This window comes from Marmota flaviventris, chromosome 10 (assembly GCF_047511675.1).
Source record: "Marmota flaviventris isolate mMarFla1 chromosome 10, mMarFla1.hap1, whole genome shotgun sequence".
NCBI classification, from domain to species: domain Eukaryota; kingdom Metazoa; phylum Chordata; class Mammalia; order Rodentia; family Sciuridae; genus Marmota; species Marmota flaviventris.
Genome location: NC_092507.1, coordinates 15,488,528 through 15,513,018, shown reverse-complemented (window position 1 = coordinate 15,513,018; position 24,491 = coordinate 15,488,528). Strand labels below are relative to the sequence as shown.

Genomic DNA, 24,491 nt, shown 5'->3' with positions numbered 1-24,491 from the left:
CTGGGGATGAGGCTCAGTGGTTAAGCGACCCTGGGTTCAGTCCCAGGTAAAAAAAAAAAAAAGTGTGGCCTCACATCATCTGGGAAGCCAACAGACAGGCCCCTCACTCCTTAGCCTGGCCCTTGCCTGAGGCTTTCCCACTGTGCTTGGATCAGATATTCCAGCCTCTAGAGTGCCCCCACCCGGCCCTTCAAGACCCCTGCGACCCACTGCCTCTATTGTGTCTTCCAAGGGCTTCTTAGGGCTTGAGCTACACGTGCATCGTGGTACTGTCAGGTTTACTCTACAATACCTACAATATCATATATATGTATATATAGATAGATAGATAGATATTTTTTTTTGCATAACAAAAAAAAAAACGTAATGCAAGCTTGTAACAATTCAAGCAATACCGGGATCATAAGGGAAAGTTCGCAGCCTCCTTCCTTCTATCCCAAACACCAATCTACACATGCACGCTATTCCAGCGGCATGAGATGTGTCCACGTCACTGATCTGGCAATGAATCAGGTCACCCTGTGTCATCGCTCATGGTTTTGTTTTTATGTTTCCCACATTTGCTGTTTCATCTTCCTGCCCTCTGTGGACAGGCTGTGCCTCTGAAATGCTAGCTCTGTGTGGGGCACATTCTGGGGACGGGGCCACTCTGGGGTCCCAAGGGCATAGAAATTGTTTGGCAACCTGAGACCAGACCACAGAGTTTCCAACTGCCTGGATACTTCCTTCTTGGGGCCCTGAGTTCCAGAAACTTCCCCAGTCACTTCCCCAAAGTCCCGGAGAGGAAAGACAGCATCCCATTTAATCGGGCCACTTCTTCCTCTGGGAGTTTTTATTGGAACGCCCTTTCCCACATCACTCCTCAGGAGCCTGCACGAGCCCAGGCAGGCAGAGCGGTGACCCAGGGGGGCAGAGCGGTGACCCAGGCGGGCTGCGGGGGGGGGGCTGGGAATTCCATGGTCTCCCTGGCTGCAGCAGGACTGCCTGGCCAGGGACGTGTGGGGCCCCCACTTCGCCATCAGGGCAGGACCTGTGTTTGTTTTAGATAAAAACCACAGACTCAGTTCCAACAGTCACAGGCCTCCAGAGCCCCATCCTGCTGGGGAAAGGGGGAGCTGATAAAGAAGGCGCCTTGTTCTGCAGGAGAAAAAAAAATAAGGATACCATGTGTCATTGCCATTCCTGGTGCCTACTACAGGCCAGGCCCTGCACCGAGATCTCATGGACACCCCACGGGGATTCAGCATCATCCTCGCATTTCAGAGACAGGGAGAAGGTTAGGCCCAGGGAGGGGAGGGGAGGCGCCTGCCTGGGAGGGCAGAGCCCACAGCGGCTTGGGCTTGCTGGAATTTGAACTCAGGCCGCTTAAGCCTCTCTGGGGACCCCCCCCCCCCGCCCCTGTGTGGGTGTGGCCGTGTGTGTACATCTCATCCTAACAGTTCCCACAGCGGCTCTTACTAGTACCACACCCAATTTATAGGTGAGAGGTTGGGTAACTTACTGGAGGTCGCACGAGTCAGTGGCTGAGGCCCAGGGCAGAGGTCCACTCGGGGGTCTGGTAGAGATGCCCAAGTGTCTGAACCTGAACTTCAGATCGACGCTCTTCACTTGCCACTGGTTCCCCGGGCTCCACATCCTGGTAAAGGCAGCTTCTTGCCCAGGCTGAGGAAGCCTGGCACGGTTCCTGACACTCTCACCCTCCTCTGCTGGCCCAGGCCCCCATCTTGGCCCACCTGCTCTACTGCAGTGGCCTCCACCTGGCCATCTTGCTTCAGCACTTGTCCCTGGAGCCCTTGAGTGAGGAAGGAGAGGAGGTGGGAGAATCCCGGGGCTCCAGGAAGCAGAGTGGGAAGAGGAACTTGAACTTCCACCAGGGCTTCTGCCCCAGCCAGAGCTGGAAGCGGGGTCCAGGTGCGGTACCCCTGGAGGGGGCGTAGCGCAGCACACACCTGCATTTCCTCTCCATGCAAATCCTGCGTGGCACCAGCCCCATCACCCTCCTCCCCTGATGTGACATCCTGCCTTGTTAAACACGGACACTGACTCCCTTCTTTGAGCACATGTTGCTGAAGGCCTACTTTGTGCCTGTTCAGGTTCTGGGGACACAGGGATGACTAAGACACAATGTGGGGCGAGGCGGCCCACGCAGCCCCACTCCCGCTCCACGTCAGCCTCCTCCTGCCCAAGCAGGGCTTCCTCTGGCCGCCTTCCCAGGCCTCTCCCACCATCCTCTCGTGGCTTCCGGCACCTTCTCCTCATACTCCCCTGTGTGGAATCAAACACTCTCGTGACTTTAGTTGCCATCTGTTCACCACTGGGCTGCCAGCTTCCGCGGACGGGTCCGTGCATCTCCACACCCAGCCCGGCAGCCACCAAACGCCAGAAACACACAGCTGTGGGAAAGCCAGTGAGCAGGACCCCAGGTTGCTGGAGGAACTCTGAGCTTGGTTGGGGAGCCTCTCAACAAAGGAGAGAGGGAGGCCATGCTTGAAGGTGGTGTCCTTGACCTCCAGGTGCTAGGGAAGGAAGGGCCAGGCAGCCTCAAGCTGGAACTCAGAATGTGCTGTGATTAGCACAGCCAGGCTGTTCCTGGTGAGCCTTCCTGGGCCTCTTATCTGGGTGGCCTTGGGCTCTGGAGGAGGGAGACGCCAGGCCCTCTAGCTGTGCTCAGAGCACCTCCCCTAACAGTGGCCCTGGCATTCAGGGTCATGACTGGAGCCAGATGTGGATGGTGAGGTGCAGCTTCTGGGCCTGGCAAATGATGACAGTTCTCCTGCTTGTCCTTCCAAGAGCCTAGCTGCTGGAAAGGGAAAAGCATTGCCACAGAGCTGAGGCCCCTGGGGTGAGGGACTCCCGTCTGCCGCCCCATGCTCTGCTTCCTGAGTCGGAGGTATGGCAGCAACCCTAGCTCAGCCCCCTTTCCCTCCCTTGTCCCCAGGAAGCCTCACACAGGTGTCTCCAGAGCCCAGCAGCAGCCCTTGGTCTCCAGGGCAGGGTTTGCCCCTCCCTGTTCAAGCCCCCAACCTCTGTCTCTCGCTCAGGGCCTTCTCCTGGCTCTGACCTGCCTTCAATCCAGCCCCCCGCGTGCCCATCCCCTATCCGGGGCTACCTCCCAGACCTCAGCTAGACTGGGCTTGATGCCCTCTGACCAGTGATAACCAAGGTGCTATTTATGCCAGAATGGAGGGACGGGGAGCCTTCTGGGGTGAGGACTGGAGAAGCTGATTAAAGACTGGCCAGGAAGTGACTCGTGCCCTTGGCACCCGGCGAATGCCACACACTTTCCTTTTCTTCCAGCAGCAGGCCCTTCCTGCTTCCTTCCTTGGCCCCACGCTGTCCACTCCCTCCACCCAGTGTCCTTTGCCCTGTTTCTACCTGGAGACCGCCTTTGTTTCTCTTTGAGACCCAGCTCCAATAGAACCTCCTCTGGAGGCCCCCCACCCCCAGGCAGAGGCGGGTGCTTCTCTGTGTTCCAGAGTCTCTGCAGTGTTAAAGCACTTTTGTGTGCTGTGTTCCTTCCTTGGCACATCTATGTCCCCGCTAGACCGTAAGCTCTTTGGGGATAGAGAGCAGGTCTTAATTTTGTGCCCAGAGTGCTGAGAATGTTCTGGAAGGAGCATCATAGGAGAGGCTCTGGGTAAAAAAAAAAAAATAGACTGAGAAAGGATGGAAGCAAGTGGGGTTTTAGCAGGGTCCCATGCCGAAGCCTCCTGGGGTTGAGGACATTGTTGTCTGGTCCCAGAGTACCCGCAGTACCTGGCACAGAGCAACCCTTTGCTCTGCGTCCCATGGATGGATGGGACGATAGAGGGGTGGGTCGATAGAGGCCCACGAGAAAGGTACCTGTGGAAGAGGTGGGTTTGGAGAGATCTTGGGAGAAAGCAAAGGAAGAGGTTTAAGGTCAGAGGGCAACTAATCTGAGACAAGGACAAGTGGCCAGCCCAGGGTGGGAGCAAGCTGGACAGACGGACGCAGGGGCCAGGAATCTGGCGTGGACTGGAGTGGAGCTCTGAGACAGACACGCAGGCCCAGAAGCCCCAGCACATAGTAGGTCCTGGGGACCTGAGTAGTCAAACTCACCAGGTACAGATGGGGACCTTCTGTGCTCTGCTCATACAGGAGGGTGGCCTTCAGCAGGCGGCTCTGGACCAGGGGCTAAGAAGAGGGAGGATGGGAAGGGAGTCTCTGGGTGGGTGGGTAAGTGGGCGTCTGAGAACCAAAGAGGATGAGATGCTGCTGGCCTGGGCTGGGGAGGGACCAGGAAAACAGCCCTTGGAGTGGTCTGCAGGTCTGTTGACTGCGCCTGGCCCCCCGAGGAGGAAGCGGAAAGTCAATTCACAGTGAATGTGGCCTTTCAGGCTTCACTCAACCCCAGTGTTTCTCACAAGGAAGGGTCAGCTGGGATCTGAAAGCCGAGACATGGCTCTGTCCCAGCACCAGGCAGGGGAGTTCCTGCCACGTGTTGGCTGGCAGGGATGCCGACTGTCCTGCTGGGTGGGCCTGGGCTGCCATGCCAGGGACAGGTCTTCAGGCCTGATCAGCAGATGGGCAGAGACAGGGCATGCCCTCCTGATCTGCACCCAGCTAGGATGGGGGCACTCATACCCGCTGGGGCTGGCTGCTCCCTGACGGCTTCACAGTGGGGAGCACCAAGGCTCCAAAAGAAACTTGCCTGGGGATCCCCAGCAGGTAAATGGGGGCTTATTCATGCTATCTCTTATCCTTCTAGAAAATTCCACAGCCAGCTCCAGTGAGGCAGAGAGGAAGGCCCAAGTATACTACCGCGCATGTATGAATGAAACCAGGATCGAGGAGCTCAGGGCTAAGCCCCTGATGGAGCTGATTGAGAAGGTGAGTCCCTGGGACACACTCTCGCCTCCTCCTCCTGCCGCGCCTCCTGCCAGCCCCTCTGGCTGCAGCTCTCAGGCCCACTGGTGCTCAGCCACCCCACACCTCCAGCCTCCGCACCCAGCTGGAACACGCAGCCTGTCTGTCTGACACTGCGTGTGCATGCACGTCTGTGCGTGGGGGGACTGTCTGTTGTAATGTGTGGGGTTGTGTGTCAGCATCTGTTGAGGACATCTAAGTGTCTCAGTGCATCTGCGTGGGCCTTGGGGACGATATTCACTGGGAATCTCTTCCTCTGGATTGCCACTTCCTTTTCCTCAGGAGGTGGGTGTGAGTGTGCGGAGAGGTGTGTGTTGTTCCAGAGAAACCAACAGGGAGTCTGAGGCCAGCAACAGAGCCAGACCTGCTGGCTGGAGGCCTCGCCTTGCTCCTGAGCCCAGGAGGAATCTTCCCTCCGGGCTAGGCTGCCTGGCACAGATGGAGATGGCTGCGGCTTTTCTGGCCACCCCTTGCTTGCTCAGGGGCTTGCCATCCTATCTCAATTCGGGGAAGGTATTGCTGCAGGCATGGGGACTCTCCCAGTCCCTCCTCTCTGGCACAGGCCCCATGTGTCAGCGTGTGCCAATCCTGGAGGACCAAAGAGATTTTTTTTTAAGTCCCAGCTTGGAGAGAGACCAAGGTAGACCATAGCTTATCAGCCTTTTTCAAAATACGGAGCCTTATTTCCCATAGTCACAATTGGATTTATGTCTTAATAGTAATCACGTTCGTGTGATTGATTGTCCAACAAATGAACAGCACAGGGGGCAAAGTCTCTGGGATTCACAGCTCAGTTGTCAAGGATGAGTCTTTGCTCCCTCCGTGGGTCTCCAGGTCACAGGTCAGACTCCCCCAAGGACGACCATCCCTTTCATTTGTCCTGGACGCTCCCAGAGGTCAGATGACTGCTCCAGGGTGAAATTTGCATACAGGGTCCTTACCACCTTCCCCTCCTATCTGCTCTGCCTTCTCCCAGCTTGGAGGCTGGAATATCACAAGTCCCTGGGCCAAGGACAACTTCCAGGACACCCTGCAGGTGGTCACTGCCCACTACCGAACCTCACCCTTCTTCTCCGTCTACGTCAGTGCAGACTCTAAGAACTCCAACAGTAATGTGATCCAGGTGAGCAGGCCTGGGCCGGGGAAGGAAAGGGTGTGGCCTTCTGGGATGGAGGGAGACCTGCCCTGGGCCGCGGCAGGCTTCTGGTTTCTAAGCCAGGGTTATTTCTGGCAGCCCCAAGCAGTGAGATTTTTACAGGCAAGAGACTATGAAAGGGCAGACTAGCCATCTTGGTGGGCAGCCCATCGTGGGCCACAGAAGTGACGAGTGATATCAACTCCTGCGCACAGCTGTAGCCACCTCTTTGTCCCCTCCCTTAGCCTCTGGCTCTGTGGTGCTGCTTGGAATGCTTTTGGTCCATCTCTCCCACCAGAGCCTGCCCAAGGCTGAGGATCAGCACACCCAGGAGAGCCCCCAGATTAGGGGTCATAAAGGCTTAGTTCTCAGCCCAGCTGTGCCACTCACTCACTGTGTGACCTTAGCAAGCGGCTCAACCTCACTGAGCTGCACTTTCCTTTTCACCCTAATGAACTATAATAGCAGCTACCCAAGGTGCATCAAGGTGTGGCCAGAAGGTTCCAATGGTAGCCATCAGGAATTGACCCTCCTCTGCCTGCCCCACTCTCAGGAAACCCTGTACTGACACTGTCCTCTTGAATCCTCATTCCGGCTCCGAAGGTTAGGTGTTATCTCCCTAACTTTCTGGGCAAGGAACCTGGGGATCAGAAAGGTTAAGTAACTTGGGTTAAGTCACCTGTGTTGGCTCCTCGCCACTTGGGAAGGGTTTAGAGAAGTAGAGAGCATTGCTGAGGCCAAGGGGTGTTTGAAGAGGAAGGAGGCTCTGTCCAGCCCTCAGAAGGGCCCAGGTCCCTGCAGCTGACCCCACAGGTGGGCAGGAACGTGTCTGTCTTATCACCGAGTGATCCCATCTGTGACTTCGGCTACCAGCTTGTGCTCCTGCTGGGACCTGAGCTGGTCCTCAGTGCCTGGTGTGAGAAGTCCTGGGGCAGGCAGAGGCCGCAGGAGACACACAAGCCTGCAGCAGGGCCTTCCTCTCACTCTGCCTCCCTCTTTAGGTGGACCAGTCTGGCCTGGGCCTGCCCTCCAGAGATTACTACCTGAACAAGACTGAAAACGAGAAGGTGAGTGGGCCTTTGCGGTGGTTCTCCCACCGTGTCCCTCACAGCATACCTGGGCAGGTCTTAGAAGCTGGGGGAACACAGGGGTATCACTTTCCTGATGGGCAGCAGGCAGCCCAGTCGGGGGAGGGATGCCCCCAGGCTCGCTAGTTCATATGCAGGCACTGTGGGCACAAAGGGCAGGGGTTAGGTGTCATTTGTCCCCATTGTAGAGAGGCGGCAGTAGCATCCCCCACCATTTGAGGATCTCAGACCTTTTATATACCTCACCTCTAACCCTCCCAGTCACCCCAAAGTCACTCAGCTTCTCTGAACATCATTTGTTTTATCTGTCAAATGGGTATTCGTTTTGTCTCTGAGAAATAAGTCTCAGAGACAGAAGTGACCTGTTCAAGGTCACACAGCCAGTAAGTGGGGAGATCCAGAGCCACAACCAGATCACCTCCAACTGCTCACAGCTCTCCCTTCCCCTGCCCGGCCCACCTGAGGCTCACTCACCTGTCCGTGGGGCTCGAGGTCGAGTAGGAGAGGGAGACATTACTTAACTGACCACCCAACTCGATGCCAACTGTATATATTGTGATCAGGGCAGAAGGAGCCGAGAAAGGACTTGATTCAGCTCTAGGGACGTGGTGGCAGAGGGTGGTTCAGAAAAGGTGCATTTCCAGAACAGGAAGATGGCGGAGGATGAGCCCTGAAGGCAGGGCCAGAGCAGAGGGGCCAGCCTCGGGGAACCTGTGTGTGTGCAGAGGCGGTGGGCTTTACCAGGAGCGCCACGGACACCAGTGAATACACACAGCGCCAGAATCCTCCCCAGAGCTGTTTTCCAGCATGTTTCCCGGGCCCCGTGCACAGGGCCGGCCTCACCTGGCCCACTGAGTGGCAGGTGGCAGCCACTGACAGACAGTTTGGGGGTGCTGGGTCCCACAGGTGCTGACCGGATACCTGAACTACATGGTCCAGCTGGGGAAGCTGCTGGGCGGGGGGGATGAGGACGCCATCCGGCCCCAGATGCAGCAGATCCTGGACTTTGAGACGGCGCTGGCCAATATCACCATCCCCCAGGAGAAGCGTCGGGACGAGGAGCTCATTTACCACAAAGTGACGGCCGCCGAGCTGCAGGTACCCTGTGCGCAGGGCCACTGGAGTCGGACAGGGTTCTTGGGGGGAGGGGTCATACCCACTTCATCATGACCTTAAAGCCACCCTTGGAAGGAGGTGTTTATGCCCAGGTTACAGATAAACTGGGGCTCAGACAAGTAAGATTACCTGCTGGTGGCCACAGAGTGCATAGTGACTCCAGAGCTAGGCTCCTGCCCTCGCCGGGCTGCTTCGTGTGACAGCGTTTCCCTAGCAGCTCCATGGTCGTGACAGTAAGGCTCACGCGGACAGGGGCATTCCCAGTCATCCAGCACCGAGCACCGAGTAAAGGTGGGGTGTGGATTCCGACGCTGCTTCTCCCTTTGCTGAACAGGAGATGAAGAGACATGGTCAGGGCCCCGAGGCTCCTGAGGGCAGGGGTGCTGGCCCTGGGACTCAGGCTTGGCTCAGCTCTTGACCATGTCCCTAGGCAATATCCAGAGGCGTAACTGGGAGTCAGACCTGCCCTTTCTGTGAAACGGGTGTGACTCACCGGAGACCTGCTGTCCCCTCCGTAGGTCAGCCTTGCCGAGGCTGCCCCCTGGTGGCTGCTCAGGCCTCCAGGGCCTGGGGTGGACTTCCTACTGCTCCCTTCTTTCTGGCCCGTGTGCAGTTGTTGACCCGCTTGTCCTGGGCCCTGGTGGTCTCCGAGGAATGAGCAGAGTGGTCCCACGGATCTCCCTGTTCCTTGCCCTCAGGCAGGAGCGCCTGGTGGCCCTTGCTGCTCTGCTGGGGCGGACCCTGCGCCTGCGGTGGGTTCCACTGCCGGTCTTCTCCCTGCCTCTCTCCCATCCTTTCCTTCTTCCTTCGAGGAGGAAGTTTCTGCCCTTTTTTCCTTCTCAATCTGACAGATGTATCAGGAGCCACCTTGGGCCCTGCTTTCCTGTGCTTCTGGTCTAGTGGGGACACTGAGAAACAATCCCAGTCTCCCTGCCTAGTGCTGTGGGCGAGAGAAGCAGGGCGCTGAGGCCCGGTGGGGAGGGGCTGGGGAAGCTGAGGGTACACCTGCCCCGCGGGGACCTTGGCCTGTGCAGGGCCTCGTGGGCTTCATTCCGGAAGTCGTGTTTCCATTGGGTTTCCTGGGTGAAGTGTGTGGCCCTCTGGCCCCAGGCACAGGACTACAGCCAGCCCTGCTCCACCCTGGCCTAGTGGGCAGCAGTTTGGGAGTGTTGAGTCGCAGGGCTGACCGGATACCTGCACTACATGGTCCAGCTGGGAGGCTGCTGGGCCCCGGGGGTGAGGGCGCCACCTGGCCCCCGATGCAGCAGATCCTGGACTTTGAGACACACTTTATCCTGAGGGCTGCGGGGGGTGGGGTCTCCCAGGCACAGGTGCAGCCCATGCAAAGACCTGGGCTGAGGCAAGAGAGCCCAGCCTCCTGGTGCCACAGCTGCCCCTCGGGTCCCCGGGGAGGTTGGTGGCAGGGTGAGTGGTTCGAGCGGGTTGTTATGGAGATCGGCAGCCTGTGTCGGGCACCATCTGGCACTGTTTTTCCGCTCTGAGGCCGGGAGGTGGAGGGAGATGCAGTTCACCCCCCAGCTGCAGGGGGCCCGGCCTGAGCGCTCGCCTCACGGCTCTGACGTGGTGCTCAGAGAATGGACATCAATCTGGCGTGGCCAGCGGGTTCTGCCCCGGGCAGCCTCTCCCCATTGCTTCCGCTCTCTTGTTTCATGGAAGAAAGGAAAGGTCATAACTTCAGCAGGGGCTGAAGACCACACAGTGCCTGCCGGGGTCCTGGAGTCAGAGGGTCACACCTTGAGCTGTGTGGCCTTGGCAGGTGAGGAGCCCACCCTGAGCCTTGGTTTCCTTCCAGGTAAAAAGGCCTTTGCTCATCTGCTCACACCTGTTCTGTGCGGGAACAGAGACAAATGAGACACGGCCCCTGCCTTCGCCAGGGACAGTGGCTCTTAACTCTTAAGTCATGGAGTCTTTTGAGAATAGCTCAAAAACTACGGACTGTCACCCAGGAGAAATGGGCATCTGTGCATGAAAAAAACACACAGGCTAACATTTAGAGAAGTCCTGGACGCCCCCGAAACCTGCCTGGCCTGCCCGCGGGTTATGAGGACATAACATGACGCAAAAGATGAGATTTTGTTTTGTAAACTGGCATGTGCAGTGGAAAAGTAACATCCCAGAAGTCATTATCAGTAGAGCTGTGCTTTTGTGATCGGTGATATTTCTCAGGTCCCCATCACTAAATTAACTTGAATCATTCCACCCTGGGACAGAGAGTGTGTTCTTCTCTGGTAGCTGGAGATTTGGTTTCTTCTCCTACTCAGAATGAATCGAGGAGAGAGACTCCAGGCTTATGTGTGGTTCAAGGCTAGACCTGCTGGAACAGAATGGTGTTCCAGGCTAGCCCCAAGTGGAGTGTGGATTCAGAGCCTGAGTCAGACCACTTTCTGCTGCTCTGGGGGTGGAAGGGGGGCCTTCTCGTTCCTTTCTAGGACCTCCCATTCCGCAGGCTGTTTGGGCCTCAGCCCCATCCTCTGCCATTTCTCCTGTAAAAATGAAGCCCGAAAGCACCCTCATCTTTCCCACTCCTCAGGGAGTTGATTGGTGCCCAGAGGTCCTCCTGGGCTGTGGGTGTGGGAAACAGCTCTCAGGCCTGCCTCAGAGGGATTTGAGTCAGGGCAGAGTGTCCTAGTCCATTAAAACTGCTGCATTAGCCAGGCGCACCTATAATCCCAGTGGCTCAGGAGGCTGAGGCAGGAGGATAGTGAGTTCAAAGCCAGCCTCAGCAAAAAGCAAGGTGCTAAGCTACTCAGTGAGACCCTGTCTCTAAATAAAAATGTGGCTCAGTGGTCGAGCACCCTGAGTTTAATTCCCCAGCACCAACCAACCAAACAAACAAAACTGCCACATCCATAGAGATGGATCTCGGCACCTGCGTCTCAGTTAGGAGTTCACTAAAGCAAGACACTGAAATGTGGACGTCCTGTTGTCAGCACAAGCCTCTTTATCTCCGAGTTGTGAGAATTGCCGTGTCAGGACTCTGCTCTCCCAGAACGAGCAGGTTTGTGACGAGTAGTAGGGTTTTCCCCACCTGATGCCTCACCCTGCACCAGGGATCCGCCACCTCAGTTCATGAAGCTCTCGTGAGCCCTGTAACTGGTGACATTCAGTAAACTAACCCACTTTCCCAGGGTCTTTGCCGCCAGGCCATGCAGTCAGGTGACCCTGATTGTGGGACCCAGTTTGAAGGTCTCATCACACACCTCTGAATTCTGTGGCCACAGAATTGTAGAGATTGGCCTGAGGGTCTCCTGCCAGGGAGAGAAGGGAGTCCAGGCCACAGGGGAGGCCAGGCTGAGAGGCCTACGGCAGTCAGCTCTGAGCTGGTTCCTGCTGGGGACTCTGATCTAGGCCTCCTCACGCCCAACTCATGTCACCCAGCTCATGTCGCAGCTGGGCGACAGGGCTGTGCTGGTGCTTGCTGGCTCTGGGCCCACTGTGTGCTTCTCTTCCCAGCCCTGTGGGGGTTTGCCATCCATGTTGGTGGGAACATTCACCCAGGGATGACGCCAATCAGCCCCCTACTGAGAACTGGTCGATGACTTGTACTCCTTTGGGAGCTGCCCCCTCCCCATCCCCAGCCTCATTTGTCCTTTGAGATCTTTGTTCCCCAATAGATAAGATGTCCACTTAAACCCAGGAGCAGGGGCTGGGGTTATGGCTCAGTGGTAGAGCACTTGCCTTGCACGTGTGAGGCACTGGGTTCAAGTCTCAGCACCAAATATAAATAGATGAAGGTATTATGTCCATCTACAACCAAAAAAAAAAATAAAAATAAAAATAAATAAATCTTGTCATGTGTATAAGAAATAATAAAAAATAAAAATAATAAATAAATAAATAAATAAACCCAGGAACAATGGCCTTGGGGTGGAGCCCAGTGGTAATGCCTGTGCTTACCTGCTCAAGGCCCTGAGTTCAATCCCCAGCACCCCGTCAAATACACCCAGAGACGAGTGCCCTGAGTTTCATTTAACCCCCACAGTAAACCATATAACCTCAGGAAAGTCACCTTCCCTGATCAGCAAACTCAGCCTCTGTGAAGTAGGGGTCTTGTGATTGCCTGTCGCAGCAGGCGGGGTGGGTCTTAGGTGGCTTTATGGGTACGGTTTTCCTGTATGAAGGGAACGCATTTCTCACTTCCCGTATTTGTCTTACATTTCACCCTTTCAAGAGAATAGAGAATGGGGTTTGAAATCTGCCAGGCCCAGGGCCACTTTTGGAAGGTCTTAAGCGATGATCGTAATTTCTGGGATTGCTAGCTAAGTCAGGTGCCCATCCAAGTGACTGACATGTAGAGGCGTCTTTGCTAAAAGACGAGATAGGCAGCCCAAAGCCTCGTGTTCTGTAAAACTGCACACTAAAAATAACTGAGCGTGTGGGGAATACAGGGCCAGAGCAGACACATTGTGCAGCTCTGCTTGAGGAGGTGACACCAAGGGACACACGCCAGCATTGAAGCCCGAATCCTATGTGTTCGCACTTAAACTGGGCCGCTTGGGCCGTGTCAGACTCACAGAGACAGGTGGGGGTAAGTGGAGGCTGGCCTTGAATTTGAGATCCTCCTGCCTCAGCCTCCTGGGTTCCTGGGATTACAAATGTGCAGCATATTTTACCACAATTTATTTTTAAAATGTTGTAGGACTTTATAACAAAAATCTGCAACCTCAAGAGGGATAGCTCGCATGGCTGGACGCTGCTGCTGCAGGAGATGCTGGCCGTGATGTGGAGGTGTTGGGGGAGACACCTCTGAGCAGGGCACCTTGGGGTGCCAAAGGGAAAGTGAGATCTGTTGGGAGCTGACAGTTATGAAAAGCCACGTGTCTCTCTTTGGAAAGCCCTGGGTACAGGTTCTCATTTTAGGTCCTTAAAACAGAGCTGCTGGGGCTGAGGTTGTGGTTCAGTGGTGGAGCGCTCTCCTAACGCTGGTGAGGCACTGGGTTCAATCCTCAGCACCACATAAAGATAAATAAATAAAAACAAAGGCATCGTGTCCACCTAAAAAAATACTTAAAAAAAAAACCAGAGCCGCCGCTGAGCATGATGGTGCATGCCTATAATCCCAGAGGCTTAGGAAGCTGAGGCAGGAGGATTAAGAGTTCAAGGCCAGCCTCAGCAACTTAGTGAGGCCCCAAGCAACTTAGCTGCCTCAAAATAAAAAGGGCTGGGGGTGTGGCTCAGGGGTAAAGTGGCCCTGAGTTCAGACCCCAATAACTCCCCAAAACAAACAAGCACAAAGAGCCGCGGGCCTGGTGGGTGCAGGGCTGAGCTGCGGGCTCCTCCCTTCTTGCTGCAGTCGTCACCGACTTTGCTGTCCCAGCTCCCCCCTCGGCAGCCTCACCTGTGGACCACAGTTTACCCCGCAACGCTGGCCTTCCTGAATGTTGGATCCTCTGCAGCAGACTGCTGCTGCCGACACCCTTGTTGAGTGGGATAGCACTGGCTTCTGTGCGTGATCCTCTCAGTTACCAGATACACGGGACTCATTGTCATGATGATCCCTGTTTTTCATATGAGGTGCTGAGGCACAGATGGGCACATTAACTTATTAAAGGTTGCACAGCTTATAAGCAAGGGAGCTAGACCCGGAGCCCAGTCCAGACTCCTGATTCTTACCTGTTAGGGGTCTGAGGCTCCATGTCTTCCTCTGTAAACGGGGATAATTGTTGCCACTGCTTGGTCAGTTGGGCAGTGGCACATGCCGCATGGGAAGGGCGTGGTGACGGTGGTGGCTGCTGTGCCTGCTGCTGCTGCAGCCTCTCATCCCACCCTGGTTCCGCTTCAGATGAGGTTTGCCTCTGGCTCCTGCGGACGCTGTCCACAGCAGCGCTCACCAGCCAGCCAGCCTCTGCCTGGAGCTCCATCAGCACCGTGGTCACAGGGCAGAGGCACAATGACGCCTTCCGAGGGACACCCGAAGACGGAGCTGAGGAGAAGCCACCCTCCAGCCTCACGCTGTCCCCTTCCCTTGCAGACCTTGGCACCGGCCATCAACTGGCTGCCCTTCCTCAACGCCATCTTCCACCCCGTGGAGATCAACGCGTCTGAGCCCATCGTGGTCTATGACAAGGACTACCTGGAGCAGGTCTCCGCCCTCATCAACACCACGGACAGATGGTGAGGCCGGCAGCCCTGCTGGGCAGGAGGGGCAGGACGGGCAGGAGGCGGCAGGGCGGCTGGACGCAGGGCGCTGCACCCTGGTGGGCTTCCCCAAGAGGCAGCAGAGGGTGCTGGTCCCCTGGGCAGCTTCAAATCCTGCTGCCCTCAGCCAGCTGTGTAGCTGTGGGCATGTCCCTTGTCCTTTGTTGGGGTCATACTATGTCACCCATAAGATGGGAATGCAGATAGCACCTACCAAGCAGGGGATTCGTGAGAGTCACACGAAATGATTCATGTTTTAACACCATGCCTGGCATGGAACGGGACTCTGCCAATACCACCCATAATTTTTGGTTAATACTTACGGGTTTTTTATATTTTATTTTATTTTTTTATTTCAAAGGCTTATAGAAATGTTGAAAAATACAGAAAAATAGGAAAAATGTAAAATTATTCAAAATACTACTCTTGGTCATTTTGGGGGGTATTTGTGTGTGTGCATATCAGGGAGAGAAGGTGTGAGGGAAGGGAGGTTTACAAACCATAGCTCTTCTTTCTCTTTAATGTGACTAGATGGATAATCTACTTTTCCCTTGACTTTTCATTTTTATTTTAGTAGTAGTAGTACTGAGGATTGAACCCAGGGACACTTAACCACCAAGCCATATCCCCAAACTTTTTGTATTTTATTTAGAGACAGGGTCTCACTGAGTTGCTTAGGGCCTTGCTGTTGCTGAGGCTGGCTTTGAACTCACTGTCCTCCTGCCTTAGCCTCCTGAGCCACTGGGATTACAGGCATGCGCCACCGCACCAAGCCTTGCCTTGACTTTCATTATGAGTATTTTTCCCATGCCATCCCAAACCCTCTGTGAGGATCATTTTTATAGTTGCATAGTATTCCATCAACTGTACATGCAATATTTCCCACACCCTCCCCCAGAGTCAGACTTTTAGGGTGATTCCGGTTGAGGCTAGATGTTCAATATAGTGAACATCTTTGTACTAAGGTAACATCTTTGCAAACATGACTCAGCCATAGATAGGTTCCCTGTGCCCTGTGGGTGGGACATGGGAACTGTCATTCATGAAACCTGGCTGGCCAGAGCTTCCTTTCCTGCCCCTGCTGCTCTAAGGCCTCTACTTCCTGTCTGGCCTTCAGCAGGGAATGGCAGCCTCCTCCCCACTGTAGCATACACCACCAAGGCGAGTCTCTAGGCAGCGGCTTCACAGCTTCAGACACAAAGCAGCTAAGCAGCAGCATGTATTGAGCACTGCTGGTATGCAAGTGATTGCACTGGACACTGCGGGGTTCTAGGCGGAGCGCCAGGCGTTCCTCGGAGAGTTACATTCCATGTGCTTGGAAGGCAGCCGCCAGCCGAGCCCCAGGTAGGCTAGGAAGGAGCCCGGGGTGAGGCTGTTCGGGAGCCCCGGGCATTTCTGAGCCAGCGGTCCTCTCGCCCCAGCCTGCTGAACAACTACATGATCTGGAACCTGGTGCGGAAAACGAGCTCCTTCCTCGACCAGCGCTTTCAGGACGCCGACGAGAAGTTCATGGAAGTCATGTACGGGACCAAGAAGGTGAGCTGTGACAGTGATTCCCGGGTTCATGCTGAGCACCTACTGTGTGCTCTGCCCTGGGCTAGGGGCTGGAAAGACCACTGTACCCTCAGGGCTGTGGCACTTAGGAGGGTTGAGTCTAGGAGGAGAATGAAGAGGCCACTGAAGGGTCCATCTGGGGTCATGGGAACTCTGATGGGGACTTAGGTGGGCAGAGGCTTCTGGAAGGAGGTGGTTATGCCAAGCACAAAGAGGAGTCTTAGCAACTCAGCTAGTTTGCAGAGAAGGTAGTTTCTGTTCTGTCCCTCTAGCTGCTTCCCCGTGGAGATGTCAGCGCTCTCCTATGTAACTGTGACTCTATAGGTGGGGACTTCTTCCCCAGAAGCATCAAACACTTAGAACAGCACCTGCTCACGAGGGTTCCCTGATTCTTATCCTCCCTGTTTGTGGTCAGGGGAACCCCAGTCCAGATCCAGGCCTCGGGTTCTCTCAGGGAACAGGAGTCCCAGGCACCAGACTAGTAGGCTCCACCCATCTTAAGCGCCCCCAAACCTCTGCGGGTCCTTCTGTAGGAGGCCCCAGGCCTCCCTCCCTCCCGCCGGGGAAGCTTGCCTCCCGTAGGAATTCTGATCCCAAGAATGAGGCAGTCACCTCTCATTTATGCATCCAACAAACGGTTACTTGTGAACTTGTCACCGTGGGCCAGGCCCCGAGCCCAGTGTGGGAATACCAAGATGGGTGGGGTGGCTCTGTGCCCAGGAGCCCTGCCTGCCTGGGAGGTGCCAGGGCTGACCTGCCCTCATGTACCAGAGGCCCAGAGAATGGCTGGGAGTGCCCCGGCTGCAGAGCAGGGGAAGCTGGGCAGAGATTTGAATGGGAGGTTCTGCTTCTTACCACACAGCCTTGGGCGGGTCTCTTAAATGGGGCAGGGACTCGGTCTTCCCGTCTGTGAAAAGGGTGACTGACCCCTGGGCTCCTTTTCCTCGGGCTGTAAAGCCGGTTCCAAAGGCGGAAGCTTCTGCTGGCCGCCTGTCCTCGTGCTACCTGCCTACAATCCGCAGTTCTTGGTGGGGAGGAGGGACCCCTCTCCGCTCCCTGCTGGTGCTCCTCGGGTTACAGTGAAGAGGCTACAAGTCGCACAGCCTCCTCAGGGACCTATTGGCCCCTCGTTTTCTGCCCGGAGGTGGCCCCCACGTCACATGAATGCTGCCTGACCCTTTCTTCTTTCAAAGAGTTTTCTCCTCATTCCAAAACCTTTGTCGTAGGCAGTCAGAGTGGCCTTTTTTGCGGGAAGTCACTGGAGCCAGACTTTCTGGGCTCAAGCCCACCGCAGCCACTCACTCCCTGAGTGCTCCCTTTGGGCTAGTGACTTCACCTCTCTGTGCCTCGTTCCTCTCCCTTAGTCTCCCTGGGAGCATTCTAGGCGTGGGGCCTGCACCCCCTGGGCACTCAGGCGCTCGGTGCTGTCACGGCTGTTGACCATTACTGCGCCTCTGTCTCCTGCTGGATGTTCTGGGCATTTCCACAGAGTCCTCAAGGGCAGGCCCGCGGTTGATTCAGCTCCAAATTCCTGAGACCTGGCACAGTCCCCGAGCAGGGGAGTCACACTCAGGGGACAAATGGGTGTTTGTAAAGTGAATGGGCTTCTCCAGAGACGCCGGGCAGAAGATGAGTAAGAATCTGCCCGTGATCCAGCCGTCAGAGCCTCTGCCCAGCCTCAAAGTTGGAGGCTCCCTAGCTGTGTCCACCGTGTGCTCGGCCTCAGCATATCCAGGCCAAGTCTGTGTCCAGCTCTGGGCTGCCCAGTGGCTGGCAGGGCGGCGGGCAGGAGGGAGAGGGGAGCAGAAAGCAGCCATTGAAACAGACACAGGTTGGGACAGCTGAGCAGAATCCGGGGGCTACACTTAGACTAGAACGGCCTTCCCTTCCTTCTTGACTAGAAGAAAAAATTTTTAATAAGTCATAATTTACATACAGTAGAGTATTCAATATACCTGGCCATGGTGGCACACTGCGGTAATTCCAGTGAGACCCTGTCTCAAAATAAAAATTTGAAACATAGACCAGTTTAGTGTGGTGCTAGGGTGGCCCTGGGTTCCATCCGTAGCACCCCATTAAGAAAAAAAGAAAGCCCTCCTAGCATGTGTGAAGCCCTGGGTTCAACCCCCAGCACTTAAAAAAACAACATGCACGCACATATGCATAGAGTGTGGGTGAAGGATACAGTTGGTTGATTTCTGACAATGAAGTCGTGCGTGTGACCACCAGCCCGGTCAGGACAGAGAAGGTTTCCATGACCCAGTTACCCGGCATGCCCTCGGGCCCCTTCCTGCGTCTCCCCGAGGTGCTGCAGATGGGCAGCCGAGTCCTACGCTGCCTGCCTGGCCGCCTGGCTCAGTGAGTCTGTGGAATTCGTCATGTTGTGGCATCTCTGAGTAGCTGGTTCCTCCGTGCTGCCAAGTGGTATGTCGCTGTAGAAAAACACCACATTTTGTTTATCCATCTGTCTGCCGATGGGCACTTGGGTTGTTCGCAGTAGGGCTGGTGTGAAGCAGGCTGCCCCGAGCTGGTTGTCACGCCTGTTCCTCAGGGTTAAGAGGACCCTGCAGCCGGACCGGTTTCCATAAGCAGGGTCATCACACCTGGTCATTCACACTGTCCATGGAGGGATGGCCGGGCAGGGGGCCAGTGGGCTGAAACCTTCCCGGTGCTCTTTATCAGCCCATGCTCTGGGGAGCTGCAGCCCAAGGACCATTTCTGGTTCATACTGAGGCGTCCTGTGGGCTTGCACTGCTTGTGGGTGAGACTGAGGAAGAACCAACTTAAGCCCTGCGCTGTGACACACCTGTGATCCAAGCTGCTCGGGAGGCTGAGGCAGGAGGATTGCAAATTCAAGGCCAGTCTGGGCAATGAGCGTTGTGAGACCCTGTCTCAAAATAAAATATAAGGAAAGAGCTGGGGTTGGGGTGGGCGTGCGGCTCAGTGGTGAGGCACTGCCTGGCATCCTTAGCACATTAAAAAAAAGCCGACATTGAAGTTTTGTGATGTCACTGTGGCCTTCTCTCTCTAGGAGGCTGTAAATGGGGCTGGGCCCCTGGCCTTCTGGGCAGGTTCCCGTTGCTCGGGTGGACGGGCAGCTTCCCCAGGTTCTGCGCCTCCAAGATTCCTTGTGTCCTCCAGGAGGCAGGACCAGGTGGAGTTGGCGGGAGCCCCGGATGGAGGGCCAGGCATGTCAGAGTTCCCAGCCCTGTGGCACCCCTACCCACTGTCACCTGCTGGACCAGTGACTGCCCTTACTGAATTTCTGCTTCCTGTCTGTGCAGTGGCCCATCCCTGCCCGCTGGGGGTGCTCAGTGGCAGACCTTTGTGAAGTGCCAAGCACAGAGACTGGCACTCAGGAGACAGTAGGTGGTGGCCAAGAGGGGTGTCTGTGGCCCAAAGTAACTTCTGTGGTCAGAAGAGGTCTGTCTCCCTGGAGTTCTGGGGGGAAGCACAGGCCCCCGATGGCGCCACCCCCCAGGCAGGCCTTGGGAGAAGGAGGACTGGGCCCAGTGACCCTCTGCACTCGTGTTTTCCAGACTTGCCTTCCTCGCTGGAAATTTTGCGTGAGTGACACGGAAAACAACCTGGGCTTTGCCCTGGGCCCCATGTTTGTCAAAGCGACCTTCGCCGAGGATAGCAAGAACATAGTAAGTACCTCCCCTGTGGACAGAGTGGGCATCGCATCTGCTGCCCCTGCCCCCAGCCTGACAGCCCACACTCTGCTCTGCCCTGGGCCTTTCCTGCTCCAGGCCACAGGATCCTGGGTCCTAACTCAGAGGCCGTCTTCTCAGGCTGCAGGGTGTGAGTTACTAAATCCTAAATGACTTCCGTTGTTGAGGGCCAGGCCAGTTTGTGTTATTTAATTTGATCTTCCCAGAGACCCCACGAGGCTACCACAGCCATCTCCACCTCCTGGGGCTGTGAAGGACCCCACCAGGTAATGTTGACCTGGAAGTGACATTTTTCTTACTCTGAGGGTGACAGAATTATTCGGGCAGGTAGAGGATCATCATGGCTAAGTGCTGGGGAGACAGCCAGCCCCCAGCTCAGATTCTGGCTCTGTCACTTGGCTGGGTGACTTGAGCAGTGTTCTCCCCTCACCTGGGACATGAAAGTGGGGCTGTCCCTTCTGCAGAGGGGTGTTAAATTGTTAAGGCGAGATAGCAATAAATCACCAAGTCGATCTTAAAGCAAGAGACGGAACCTTTATTCACCAGTTGATGTCTGGATCCACCATCTGGCGGGCCAAGGGCCAGGCTGCTAGTCCACACCCTTCGACCCCTCCCAGGGTTCCAGCACACCTTTTATAGTCCAAAACCATATTAACGCATAAGTGGCTGTTGCTATGATTCAAATCCATAAGCAAACATCGTAAGATCTAAAATCATAAGCAGTAAAGAGGGTGGGCCAAAACGTCCCTAGTCAAGGACAAGCTAAAGAATGGCTACTAACATCTAGACAGTCCACCTCTGACAGGGTAGATTGTCCAAGAAAAATGGGAACCGAAGAGGGGACACTTTTACATTGTGTAAGAATTGCCATCTGTGTCACCTAACATGCTGTGTTAGCCAACCGCTCGCTGATGGGTGCAGAGGCGGGGCTTTCCCACGGGAGAAACGTTTCTTACATGATGTGGAGTCTCAGGGCAAAATGGAGAATGTGTGGTCATTGCCCACACAGCCTGGCCATAACAAAATGAGATGCTACACGTAAAGAACACCTGGCCCAAAATAAGCTACAGTCAGTGGCAGTGATTGTTTATCACTGATGGTATCGTTTGCGTAATTGGTATCTGTAGTCAAGGGGCAGCGCTGCACCTCTAATCTGCTGAGGCAGGGGCTGGGGTGGTGGCTCAGTAGAGCCCTTGCCTAGCACGTGCGGGACCCTGGGTTCGATCCTCAGCACCACATAAAAATAAGTAAAATAAAAGTATTGTGTCCAACTACAACATATATATATATATATATATATTTTTTTTTTTTTTTTTAATCTGCTGAGGCAGAATCTGAGTCCTGTCTGGCCCCAGCCCCACGGCTCTTGCCTTCCCCTTCCCCAGAATCTTCCATCTTCTATCTTTGGCCCCCGGGTCTGCCCGTGCATCGTCACCCTCAACAGCTGCCATTTGTGCCCTGAGTGTGGCCTTTCTGAGTGCTCCTCAGATCAAGTTCTCTGGGTGTTAAAGCTCTATTCCATCAAAAAGGATCCCATCAGCCTGGGAGAGGCCATGTCTTCTGGACGGCTCCAAAAGAGCACCCCACCACGCTAAAGACTCCGAAAAGTCCTGCTGCGGACCTTTCCACTTCCCCAAGGCACGTCCCAGCTCATTCGACCACAGAGGCCAGTGCACGGAAGGCCCGTCTCGTCTCGCGGGATGTCCACTTAGGAACATGGTCTGAAAGCACAGCCATGGCCACCCTCTTAGCCCGCTCTGCAGAACCCGAGGCCTTGAGCCAACCTCAGTTTGACCTCGGGTCCAGTGTCATCCTGCCTGGGGCACTGGTTGCATCCAGGGGGCCAGTGGCCAGAGCTGAGGGTGCAACACCTGTCTCCTCAGGCCAGTGAGATAATCCTGGAGATCAAGAAGGCGTTTGAGGAGAGCCTGAGCACGCTGAAGTGGATGGACGAGGACACCCGGAAATCAGCCAAGGAGAAGGTGAGGCCGCCTGGAGCTCGGGCCACCCAGGCTTCCTGCACCGGGCGAGAGCAGCAGAGAGAGAGAGCAGGGCTAGGAGAGGCCAGCCTGTCCCTTGGGCACGCATGGATGCTGTCCTGCCTTGTGACCAGTCTAGCAGGCTGGGGGGACAGCCTGAAGCCCAGTGTCACACATCTCTTGGCTGAAGGTGGACAGGCAGGAGAGCATGTGCAAGAGAGGTGGACCAAGCCACTGTGGTGCTCGCTCCCTCCACAGCTCCCAGTCCCCCAGCAGTAGGGGACAGAGCCTCAGAACCTCATCACTTCCCAAAGGTTCCAACACTTGAACTTTGGGGACACATTTGGACCATAGCAGCTTCCCTTGGGGAAGCAACATTTAACAGAAACCCAAAAGATAAACTAGGGGCTGGGGCTGTAGCTCAGTGGTAGAGTGCTCGCCTAGCCTGTGTGAGGCACTGGGTTCGATCCTCAGCACCACATACAAGTAAAAAAAAAAAAGATAGTGTGTCCACCTATAACTAAAAAATAAATATTTAAAAAAAAAAGATAAGTTAGGCAAGGGGGGAATGTTTCCAAAAAGAGATGTGAAAGCCCTAAGTGGGGAGGAGCCTGATCCCCCGCCCCTTGACCTGACCCTGAGCCCAGAGCCCACAAAGCTGGGGCCAGCTGGTCAGCATCGCGGGTGCTCAGTCCTCTGTGTCCCTCCCATCCAGGCGGACGCCATCTACAACATGATAGGCTACCCCAACTTCATTATGGACCCCAAGGAACTGGACAAAGTGTTCAACGACGTGAGTGGCTTATGCCCTGCCATCCCAAGTGCCCACTTGGGGAGGGGCCAAGGTGGGCGGGGCACCCAGGGCTTCTGGAGGCAGGGAGACGGTCCTGGCATCATGACAGCCATCAGGGGATTAGCTCAGCGGGAGAGCGCTGGCCTCGCATCATGACTCCAACCCAAGCACTACAAAAAAAGGGGGGGGGGGCTGGGTTGGCTAAGTGTCACAGCGCTTGCCTCACACACATGAGGCCCTGGGTTCGATCCTCAGAACCACATTAAATAAATAAAAAAATAAAGATATCGTGTCCATCTACAACTAAAAAATTAAAAAAAAAAAGACTTGGGGAAGCAGATCCTAAAAGGTGCAGCACCACCTGACCCTGAGCCCAGAGCCCACAGGGCTGGGGTCAGCTGGCCAGCATCGCGGCCCTAAAACACCACAGCAGGGGGGTGGGGGGGGGCTAGAAAGTGAAGCCCCTCACACCCCCGCTCCTGCCACCAGAACTGCCACCTGTCTTCAGGGTCGTACCCCAACCTCCTCAGAGAAAACTTGGAACTGAAATTTTGACCTTGAGATGGGGACGGGAAATGAGGAGGCAGCCATCCCAAATGCACGGTGAAGCTCCACTGAGGTGGAGGGGGATTGCTGCCTCCCTGCTGCCAGAACCTTCGGCACATCACTCCTTTAAGTGGGTTGTGATTTTGCCCCAAATGATAGCTTCCTATCTTCTCATGAGTGAAATTTGTGAAATTCAGGCATTTTTGAAATTATAATAACCTCTCATCATGGTTCTATTTAAAACCTAAGACTATTAAAATTACTTCTGAGAATAGGAGACTCATTCCGCAGCCATGTTTCTTGAGAATAATTTCAGACACCCCAGGGTCATCATGATGCGAGACCCAGAGTCTCCTGGAGATGGCTCAGGCAGGGCCACCAGGACAGGGGCCTGCCCCTGAGGGCCCAGTGTTTTACCACAGCCCTTGGGTACAGCCGTGAAGATCTGGAGTGGACCTGAGGGAGGGCTTTGCACCTGTCAGGAGCTGAGAGGCCGGGCCCAGGGGTGAAGGTGTGATAACGCCTGTCCCCTGACATTTCAGAGCTAGATTCCAGCGTGGTTCATTAAATCTGTGCTGCCCAATTTGTTAGCTACCAGCCATGGGGGGCTATTTAATTAATCAAAACTTAAGTTAATTAAAATTTAATTACACTAGCACATTTGAGATCCTCAGTAGCCACCTGTCACCAGAGTCTACCATATTGGCCAGTGTGGGTATAGAACACACCCATCATCACAGTCCTGCAGGACAGTGATGGAGATACTTCTTGCCCAAGGGAACCACTGCTGGGGCATCCTGCAGCACTGTGACACTGTCAGGCGCCTGAAGGAGACAGTTGTTGCTGGGCCCAGCAGGTTAGAGGCCTCCGGAGGGGCGGAGCCTGCAGCTCCCAGCCCACACTCTGGCCCTGGGCCTGCCGACCCATCCCTTCACCTCGTGGGGTCTGAGTTTCTGAGTTTCCTCTGGGCGTGCTCCCATCCTGTGTCTCTGCTTCTTTCTTTAGTACACGGCAGTTCCAGACCTCTACTTCGAGAACGCCATGCGATTTTTCAACTTCTCATGGAGGGTCACCGCTGACCAGCTCAGGAAAGCCCCCAACAGAGACCAGTGAGTCCCCCAGGCCCAGCCAGGAAGGCCTGGGTTCCCCACCATAGGGATGCACCCCACTGAGCTTGCCTTCCTCACCCACTGTCTGGTGCCAGGTGTGACTGTCACAGAGGCCCTCTTTTCAAATTAAGAAACCAAAAGCCGCTGGGTACGGTGGCACATGCCTGTGATCACAGCAGCTCAAGAGGCTGAGGCAAGGGGATTGCAAGTTCAAAGCCAGCCTCAGCAACGGTGAGGCGCTAAGCAACTCAGTGAGACCCTGTTTCTAAATAAAATACAAAAGAGGACTGGGGATGTGGCCCAGTGGTCGAGTGCTCCCGAGTTCAGTCCCCAGAATCCTCTGCAAAAAAAGCCAAAGTAGAGCCCATCCTGGCCCCAGTCTGTGTGCCGCAGTGCCCAGCCTGTTGGCAGAGTGAACCTGGCACCACATCCCAGCTTCATGGCCTCAGCA

General features: G+C 55.3%; 1 protein-coding gene and 1 long non-coding RNA gene across 3 annotated transcripts in view; one reads left to right on the top strand and one right to left on the bottom strand.

The window, feature by feature from the left end:
* Positions 1-24,491, top strand: part of Ece1 (endothelin converting enzyme 1) — a 94,988-nt gene that overhangs the window by 61,555 nt on the left and 8,942 nt on the right. For both annotated transcript variants that reach the window (XM_071617443.1, XM_027937278.2), the window contains exons 5-14: positions 4,730-4,851; positions 5,864-6,010; positions 7,024-7,089; positions 8,017-8,208; positions 14,219-14,361; positions 15,807-15,921; positions 19,479-19,589; positions 21,497-21,595; positions 22,308-22,385; positions 23,937-24,040. In XM_071617443.1, coding sequence (XP_071473544.1) covers positions 4,730-4,851; positions 5,864-6,010; positions 7,024-7,089; positions 8,017-8,208; positions 14,219-14,361; positions 15,807-15,921; positions 19,479-19,589; positions 21,497-21,595; positions 22,308-22,385; positions 23,937-24,040 — 1,177 coding nt within the window. The remainder of the gene's footprint in view (positions 1-4,729; positions 4,852-5,863; positions 6,011-7,023; positions 7,090-8,016; positions 8,209-14,218; positions 14,362-15,806; positions 15,922-19,478; positions 19,590-21,496; positions 21,596-22,307; positions 22,386-23,936; positions 24,041-24,491) is intronic.
* On the bottom strand, positions 765-2,394 carry LOC117794775 (uncharacterized). The gene is made up of 2 exons (XR_004618641.2): positions 1,502-2,394; positions 765-1,137 (listed from the first exon to the last, which is right to left on the bottom strand). It is a non-coding gene; the product is annotated as an uncharacterized lncRNA (long non-coding RNA).